At 34.9% G+C, this 10,198-nt stretch overlaps 1 protein-coding gene across 1 annotated transcript; it reads right to left on the bottom strand.

Annotated features, from left to right (window-relative positions):
- Positions 1 to 5,615: 5,615 nt before the first annotated feature.
- Positions 5,616 to 8,639, bottom strand: LOTGIDRAFT_125016 (hypothetical protein; the record flags this gene model as incomplete). Its single annotated transcript, XM_009061449.1, has 5 exons — positions 5,616 to 5,774; positions 6,411 to 6,562; positions 7,072 to 7,215; positions 7,405 to 8,045; positions 8,536 to 8,639. 5 exons carry the CDS (start codon positions 8,637 to 8,639, stop codon positions 5,616 to 5,618), a joined length of 1,200 nt encoding a protein of 399 aa, XP_009059697.1.
- Between the last annotated feature and the right edge of the window lie 1,559 nt (positions 8,640 to 10,198).

Raw genomic sequence — 10,198 nt, 5'->3', positions numbered from 1 at the left:
TCCTGTCAGATCCGTAGTTACCATATTCCATATTTTAACGGATTATGCAATCCTGGTACTTCTGAAGACTATTCACGTATATTCAAGACTCAAATCAACTCCCGAAAATCGCGAACCATGACCTTTAAGGTATATCGTGTCTAGGAGACATGTATCATTGGAAGTCGATCAAGTAATCACCGAACCATACTTAATCTACATCCTTTATCGTGTCGGTAAAGATGAAAGGATTTTAGTTAATTTAATTAATTATAACAATTCTGGCAAGGTTCTGAGACCAATGAAATTGAAACTGTACTGGTTTACATGGCAATAAATATTCAATAAACATTACTATCCATGTGGACTCTGAGACTGATGCCAAATTGACGAAAACTTAAAAGCGTAAGGGATTGATAGAATAGATGCATCGCGTGATATAATATTCCAAGAAAGTTTCATTGGGTTTTCTTACAACAATCAGAATGAGGGGTAGGGAATAGGTGGGAGGAGGGGTTGGTAGGATAAGAGGTAGAGAGGGTTACCGGATGTGTCGTGTGAGTGTCAGTAGTCGGTGTGAGGGGCAGGGAAGAGGTGAGGGAGGGGCAGAGAAGAGGTGAGGTAGGGGTAGGGAAGATATGAGGGAGGGGTAGAGGTAGGGAAGAGGTGAGGTGAGGGCAGGGAAGAGGTGAGAGAGGGGTAGGGAAGAGGTGAGGGAGGGGCAGGGAAGAGGTGAGAGAGGGAAGAGGTTAGGGAGGGGCAGGGAAGAGGTGAGGGAAGAGGTGAGGTGTAGGGAAGAGATGAGGGGGCAGGGGAAAGGTGAAAGAGGGGCAGGGAAAAGGGGAGGAATTATAGTGGAGATAATTTTAAGGGAGATCGTAGCTGAGGAGTGTGAGTGGATTGTTGTAATAATATTAAAAGGTCGGCTGATTTGATTTGATCTCTATCTCTGAGGGAAGTCTGGGCCGGGTTTATATTTTGATATGTCTCAATGATAACTGATTGACTGTGATATACCAAATAAAACTAGACTGATTCAATAACACTGACGATTACTATATCTTATCAAATTAAGGGGATTGTAAATAAGTTTTCTGGCCTTTTTATACGTATTGGGGACACCTTTGACTTCTATTTGGGAAATTCCAATTCTTCGCTCGATGCCTGTGGTTCCTACAATTCCAGAAAGAGTTAACCGGAAATGACATAGCTCTCAAAAGAGAATTCGTAACCTTTTATCAAATAAATGGTAAACGTTGAAAAATAGAATCATATTAGTAACAATATAATACAATTTAGTGTTTAGGTATCGTTATAATTATTGGTATACTTTGCCACATTGTAAAGTGAACTGAAGTAGCCTATAAAATAAATTATAATGGTGGCCAGCAAGGCACGGCATGCTTACCTTTTAGGAACAATTTATCGTTACTTGGTATGTTGAGTTCCATGATTATGGAAGAGTATGCGTGCCAAAAGTCACATTGTAAATTGAACTCAAGTATAATAGTTATAATAGTGGTTATCAAAGCATGGCATGTTTACCTTTTAGGAGCAATTTATCGTTACTTGGTATGTTGAGCTCCGTGATTATGGAAGAGTATGCGTGCCAAAAGTCACATTGTAAATTGAACTCAAGTATAATAATTATAATAGTGGTTATCAAGGCATGGCATGTTTACCATTTTGGAGCAATTTATCGTTATAAGGTGAGCAAGGTATACGTCCAGAACACTTGTCAGACTAGGTTCAGCTGAATTATGGAAGAGAATGCGTGCCAAAAGTCACATTGTATATTGAACTCTACCCTTTAGGAGTAATTGGAAGTTTCAACTTATTGGGCGTGTGATTTAAACATGAAAGTTAACCAGATTTCTATATATTCCTTTACTTTATATAGACTCCACACGTCTGGAAGAGTATAATGTGTCAATTCTAAGAAAATATTTTGCTTGACAATGGGAATTAAACCTAAGACGCCAAACAATATGTCTTTTGCATTACAATAGTTTCACTACTTTAGGAAAAACCTTTCAACATGATACTGAAGCTTATTTGATTATTGGGCTGGGGTAGTGAACTAAAAAGAACAGTTCCACCTTCTATAGATCTTTAGAATGGTCCAATACAACTGATTACTTTCAATAACCAAAGTTTACTGTTATTGTTTTGTGGGCGTTATATTTCAAATGGGTTTAGTACGTTTGTATTATTTATTTTCATTCTACCCTTCCATACAAATTAACACTCACTTGTGACACAGAAGCCCTTCCATACATTCCAGTGTTTGACAATATTACATACATCTCTGGTGAATTAGAAAAGAAATATTTATATAATAATCAAGACAAGTCTATTAAGAATACCATTACATAAAATTACAAGAATATAGGAGTGTTAAAAGATAAATGAAATTATCAGAAACGTCTATTTCTAACCAGCAAAATAATTTCTATATTTTCTACTGGAGCAAGTTAACCTTTCCTTATCTATTAACACTCTTAAAATTATATCAATGAAAAGATTACCTAAACTAACAAGTTGGTAGAGGTGTAAAGAATCAGATATGTGAAGAAATCAGCCATTTCTAGCCAAGAAGTCAAAATCATAGCATTTAAAGGTATACTGTACTTTAATTATTTGATATAAAAATCCGTACAAGCAAGGGGGTTCTGTTAATCCAAATCTTGTCCACAGAATGGCAAAATCTAGGTTGTGGACTCCTCTAAAGAGATGTACCATCAGGTGTTTTGATACGCGCTCGACACCCGCCATTTAGAGGGTTACTGTAATTTAATTATTAGATATAAAAACAAGACAATTCTGTTAATCAAAATCTCGTCCAAAGCATAGCAAAATCGAGAGTAAAAGTTGTATAGTAGTGGACTCCTCCAAAGAGAAGTACCATTAAGTGTTTCAAAAAGAATAAGCATGGTGTGCTACGTGCTTGACACCCACCACTACTATATAAGTCAACATCAGGAGATAAATCAGCTGATAGAACTTAATTCAAGCCTCCTGTAACACTTATCGGTATAGAAATCTGAAATTTTGTTCAACTGTAATTCAGTAAACAAGGGATCGATGTTATCACCAGCATTTAAAGCAATTGTAAAGAGGTTTTCTAAAATTTTTATGTGTATCAAGAACACTGATAGCACCAATTTTCACCATTCCATTTTTCAATCAGACGTCTGTGGTTCCTGCTTTTCCACCAAAACTAAGTGTTTTATCACTTATCGCGAAGGTCCTTATTATATATGATAAAGCATATTTTGCGATTAGTGACGTCATTAGACACTTAGTTTTAGTGGAATTGCAGGAACCACAGATGTCTGATTGAAAATTGGAATGATGCAAACTAGGAGTGTTACTGATAGTTATAAGTTAGTTCTATCAGCTGGTAAAGATAATATTTAGAAGACACTATACCATTAACCACTGAAGATGTAAATAAATAATTAATGATGAAGAAGGGAGATAATAATGCTCAATAAGAAACAAGATAATTTGTTGACACCTTCACCTCCATTATTTTATAAATAATTAAATAACATTTCCATCTCTTCTTCTCATAAACTCCTACATTCCTTGGGTTTAAAGCTGAATGCAGGGGGACAGAGGGGGGGGGGGGGAGTGGGTGAGAGAATGTGGGGCTGGCTATTGATTATTGTAAACTTTTCCTAAAATTTCTCGACTACCCGTGGTGGGATTTGGGAGTAAGACTTCACCAATGCCTTTAAAATCTTACCTTAAGGGAGGTCTAGACTATCTTTAGTGAGTTTTTAACAACCTTAAGGCAGTTTCAAACCACCAGACTACCCTGAGGAAGTTTGGAACTACCCTAAGGGTGTTTTGAACAATCCCTTGGGTCTTTTTGATTACTCTAAGGGAGTTTACGATTACCCCAGGGAGGTTTTGTTTTTCTTTAAGGGAGTTTTTGGATTACCCTAATGTAGTTTTTACTACTTCAAAAGATTTTTGAACTTTAGGCTACCAAAGGGAATTTTTGACTACCCTAAGGGAATTTTTGATTACTCTTTAGGAGTTTTAGATTACCCCTAGACAGGTTTTGACTACCAACGGTTAAAAAGAAGACCTTTAGAATAATACTACTTTGGAATATCTACTATTTTCTGAAGATAGTAGTCGTAAAATCGTAAAATAATGAATCAAAATGAGTTAATATTATAAAAAAAAGATCTTAGATTTATTCTCTTTGAATAAATTTGAATTGATTTGCATACATTTGAATAATTATATTTAAATGAATGGAATAATTAAGGTAATCAATGATTAAGGAATATGTTTCTGATTAAACAGGTGAGTAATTAAGACAGGTGATCAACTAATTAGCATAATACAAGTGAGAAGAAAAACATTTCTTTACATTCATATTTTTTATTGTTCAAGAAATGTTCAATTAAGATTATATATTATTTATAGAATTATTAAATCACCAAGCAGATGACAATACCATTCTCTAGTCCTGTTTCAGTCCATTTGGTGCAGTGTGCACGACCAATTAGCCCATAGTCTTTTTGGACCGTAGATAGTTTATGGGCCCATAAAACAAAACCCTTGAGCCAATATGACCAGCATTCTTGGGGAAGGGACCCTACACTATTTGTAGTGTTAAGGCCAGTGGTTTTGAAAGTCAATGAAATGTGGGCTCTCAACTCTAGTCATTATTAAATTTATTTATTGCACGAATTAAATTAAGAAATATTGAAAATCCAAATATTATGCACAAATTATTCAAAAATCAAATATAAAAGTAAATATCAAAAAATATTATTATATTCACTGTATCACTATAAAACTACTGAGGCATTAATGGAAGGAAACAATCAAAAATAAACAGAAGTTAATGTAGAGCAGGGTTTTTCAACCTGGGGGATATATTAAAATTTTTTGGGAGTAATTTTAAAATTTTTTGGGGGTAATTTTAAAATTTTTTGGGAGTAATGGGTGCTTTGTAGAATAGCATAAAAATTAAAAAAAATTATATTTCAAGTGGTTTGTTATTCAGTCAGGCTACATACTCTGTAGGAAACTTAAGAGAAAATCATGAAATAGTAATGATTAATACAATTGATTATGGACCCTGAAAGGGTTAATAGAAAGAAAAAGGTTGAAAACCCTGACGTAGCCCTTTGTTTTATTTTGTTTTCTCAAAAAAATTGAAATGAGATGGTAAAAAATCAGCCGGAACCTGATAGTATGGTTTTTGAGAAAAAGATACAAATTATTACTGAAACCAAAGTAATGCCCTGCCTACCTGAGTTTATATTTCTTGTTCTTCAAATACTACCTCTTATTAGGTTGACCAAAATAATTTTAACTGCCAACTTAATGCCTCAACCAATCCTTAACAGGATCAAGGGTAAGATTTCATCAGACGCTCATGTTAAAGGCTGGATATAGTATCCATGTGTTCTATTTGACATCCCTAAATCTAACAGTGAACTCTTCCACTCATGCATACTTGTTATCAATATGAAACTGTATATGTATGACTGGAAGAGTTCATCTGTAAAATTAGGGGTGTTTTTTTCCAAATTACATACAACCTTTCTTGCATAATTCCCTTTAAATCAAGAAAATCTTCTATGTGGTTTGAATCTGTTCGCAGTTCAGAGATTTGAGGTTCGACTTAACCAAGATTTAATAAGTTGATGTGCGATGGCTTGAGGAGGTGGGAAAAAGTACTTTTCAGGATGTTTATCAGTTGCCATGGCAGCAATATCTTGACGTGAGAACCATTTCGCGTCTTCTAATTCTTCTTTATCAACCTGGGAGACAGAAAAAATACAGGAAAGTTTGGAATATGATTAATTCTGGATGTAGATGAGATTTGAATCAGTTATTTATTGTAGATTTTATAGTTGATGATTGATATACTTTCTCATCAGATTTGACTGACATTTAGAAGTAGGGTATATATATCACATGACAATATTATAGAATAAACACACTTCTTTAATTATTATTCCATAATATTGTCTTCTGTTTGTGATATATACTTTCTCTTATGAAAAGTTCATTTGCTACCAATGTTTTGCCAAACTGTTATTTTGGATTTCAGGTTTCGTATTTCAGATTGTTAGTAGGCCTACTTTTTTTTTATTCTATTTATTTCTTGCGTTATCATACGATAATTTTCATAATGTTAAGCTATCACAGAATGTAGCGATTTGATTGGATTGTATTCCAGCAAATACAACCAATCAGAGCCCTTGACAGAAACACTGTTATCATTATCGCTTAGTGTTTACAGTCTTTTTGTCGAGGCTTCTGATTAGCTGTATTTGCTACAATCCAATCAAATCACTACATTTACAAAGAAGGCTATTGGAGTCAAGGTATAAGCTGAAGGTCATAACAGCTTGACATAGTGAAGATGGTTTAGGACATGCTACATTTCTTACTGTAATAATATCTGTTTTAGCGTAAGCTATACACCCCAACATGATGACCGCAGGGAACGGCCAGGGCTGACTGGAATGGTACTCTATTTGTCCTACTTTTATACCACTTTCTTCTTCGACCTCCCTTCTACAGCATGCTTCTATACTCTCACCTAGATAGACAGATTGTTTGAAAAGATGAAAGAATGACTGAATAAATGAATGAAATAAGCAACTATATGTTACAAGGATAACAACTCAGGTTCACAATGGATCCTTTCTACCAGCTGGTCCTTGGCCAAATCTCTTGGCATTGATCTTTCCCAGATTTACGTAACCATGCAAACGACGTCATGTTAAAAATTGATAATTTAACCGCCTGTGCTACAGAATCTCATATAATGAACGAATGAATGTAGACCTACAACACAGAGTCCTTATTCTCCAAAACTTAACATAAATAAATCCAGGTTTTAAGAATCACAGTAATTTGATTGGATAATAAAACTAAATTTAAAATCAATGTTAGTGATTGACCAATCAGAAGACCAGAATACTAAAATCAATTCAAGTAAAGTTTTCAAGAATAAGTCTCCAGATACAGTAGCCAGTATTAAATATAAAAGACCATCTATTGTTTTCAAATCTTTATAAACAGGTCCTGTTTTGAAAATATTCTCACCTGGTTCCATATAACCTGCAAGACAGGAGTACATCTTTGGAGGGAAACTTTTCTTCCGTCCTAGCAAACATTTCTTACCAGAAGGGGAGACAATCAACATTATCATTGAGGGGTCAACTCGAGGGTGGTTGGTATTATGAACACCTGAAATAACAAGAGTAGAAAACTTTTCAGAAAATTCTTTCATCAAAACTTTAAGGTTGAAATATATTTTTTGTAGATTAGACTTTTTCAAAGCAAACTTTGTATCTTGATATTCTCTCACTAGTGAGACCATTGGTTTGAAACAAAAAATGGGCACTATACATTCAAATAAAATCTAAGTATTCTTACCATTGTGTGACCTACAACTCTTATCACAACATTCTCGTTTATACCCTGCCTCAGCCAGCACTGTCGAGGATCCACAGGTTGGACAAAATTTATACCGATCATGCCACGCTAAAATAGAACGTGCTTCAGCAAATATTCCAGCGTCCGTGTCTTTTAACTGCATGGTGGAGCGATAACTATCAACAAAACATCCCTCGGTATATTTCTCTTTAAAAAAAGATTCATCTAGTTGAGAAACATCCGCAGCAAACCACGCTGCAGAATGGGGATCCCAGGTTTCTAACCCTAAAAACACAACTAATGGTTTCGATGCTAAGTAATCAGCCAACTGTACGTATTTAAACACTCCTAACGACTTTTTACGCGAGTTTGGCTCCTCGCTAGGCACTATAAACACATTCAAATCTCTAAAAACAATAATATTCGTGGTTTCTAATTTTAGCGTACTGTCCAGCCAATCAGAGTCTTTGCGTTTATCGGCTGCTCGGTATAAAGGATTTCTTGAATAAAAATTATACAGTTGACTGTCCTCTGGTAGTCTTGATTTACCAGTTAGAAAATCAACCACGTCTTGATGGTTCCAGAATTTAGCAATGTCCAGTGCAGTTTGTCCGGAGGAGTTTAGAATATTCACATCACACCTAGAATAATATATTATCAGATAAATAAAAGGGATTGTAAAGAGGTTTTCAGTATTAGGGACACTGATAGCATCAATTTGCACCATTCCATTTTTTAGTCAGACGTCTATGGTTCCTGCAATCCCACTAAGAGTAAGTGTTTGATGTTGTCACTAATTGCAAAATATGCCTTATCACAGAAGTCTTTGCTATAAGTGATGTCAAACAATTAGTTTTGTTGAAAACTGAAATGGTGCAAATTGTTGCTTTCAGTGTCCCTTGTATACAAATGTCAAAACTTCCCTGTAACGCTGGGTTAGAACACTGCTTTTTGTAGCATAGAGATTTGGATTGTCGTCTCGTCTGCTTATGTGTGAGGTTGCTCCACTGCCAGCGCTTCCAGGAGTTATCCATTTTTAGCCCTCAGCCTCAATCACCTAATACCTATCATGAAAGAGAGAGTAGAGATGTTCTTAGTATGTAGGAAACGTAAAGAGTCCCTTATACATACCCTTCCTCAACCAATGTTTTTACAACTGAAACATGGCCATTTCTAGCCGCCAACATTAATGATGTCCACCCTCGATCATTCTTCCAGTTCACATTGTTCGTCATTCCTGAAAAATTAAGATAAAAAAATTAAATAAACAAAATAAAAATGTGTACAAGAAAGAAAATTCTGTTAATCAAAAAATGGCAAATTCGGAAGTTAAAGTTGTATAGTAGTGGACTCATCCAAATAAACCTTTTCTCAAGCTATGATCTTATCTTATATTTAAAATATTTCAATAATGACGTCGCCATCTTATCAATTGATGACATAATTTGCATAAATGTCTCAAAAACGAGGTGAATAAAGTCTATACCCATTTGATCTTATTCCATCTAATCACAGGTACATGTTCGTGTAAAAGTTCATGCCCCTTTTTTCAGACCTAACTTACCTTTCAACCTTAACAAAGCATTGACTTCATCGATATTCCCTGCAGCAGCATATTCTGATAATCTCGACTCCATTTGACTGACCACACTGATAGGTTCATTGGCAAGGGAAGTAACTCTGACTCCATCATTGGGCTGACTGGAACCTTCTATTTTCAACGTTAATTTTACATCCTCGCCATTCTCGCTGATATTTTCAGCTGATTCTTTCGTTCCGTCTGATGAGGACATTCTGATTGCTAGACTGAAAGATAAACAAAGGTTTAAAAACAAATTGAATAACAGGTGTCACATTAAACAGATCCTGCTCACTCTTTTCTAATCACCTGATGGTACTACTCATTTGATGAGTCCACTACTATACAACTTTTATTTCTGATTTTGTGCTAAGGGTCAAAGGGGCACAGGCTTCTATGTTGAGTACAGGGGTAGAATTTACAATTTTAAGATGCTTTGTTATTTCCTATATATAAATATATTTTCATCCTTCAAAACGAATTTTTAGTGGTTTTATTTGAAAAAAGAAAAAAATACCACTGGCCAGAAAAAAATAATGTATTCTAGGAGTCCTCTTATAAAAGTATGAACAAGCCCTGAACCTCTCACCAGCCTATTACTACAGACAGTCCAAATAAAACACACACAAAAATAGCTCAAGGAAGTCACAAACTTTAGCTGCAATCTACACTACTCAATAAATGCTTATTACTTTATACAATCAGTAAAACAACAATCTCTTAATAAACCATTTGTTCTTGTTTGCCATACAAAGCAATAACTATAAGCCTAAAGCTGTTGTCCCATAGATAAACTATTATGCACGTAGCCTATATTATTGTCACTTTGAGAGATCGAGGGGTTAAATTCTTATCTTGTGTACAGGACTCTTTATATTATGTCTAATATTTGTCTTACCATCAGCAGGTCAATTTGAGGGCAAATAGATAAAACATGACATTGCTCAATTCAATGACAACTGAATAAAAATTTGACAACATCATCCAATCAATGAATCATGCATCCAAATCAAATCTAAATAAAGAAATAACCAAAATGTTTTGTCAAGATCTAGTCTAGATTTCACAGGAATATAAAATAGCAGTCGAAATATTGGAATCAAAGGACCAGTACACCTGTTCTTTTCTATGTCCAAGATATCATGTCTTTAGGAATATGGAGCAATGATTGAATGAAGGATGAAGGCAAAACAAAATGTCAAATTTTTGACAGAC

The sequence above is a fragment of the Lottia gigantea genome (assembly GCF_000327385.1).
Source record: "Lottia gigantea unplaced genomic scaffold LOTGIsca_48, whole genome shotgun sequence".
Taxonomy (NCBI): Eukaryota; Metazoa; Mollusca; class Gastropoda; family Lottiidae; genus Lottia; species Lottia gigantea.
The sequence above is the reverse complement of the archived record's forward strand: the minus strand, read 5'-3'. Positions and strand labels throughout refer to the sequence as shown.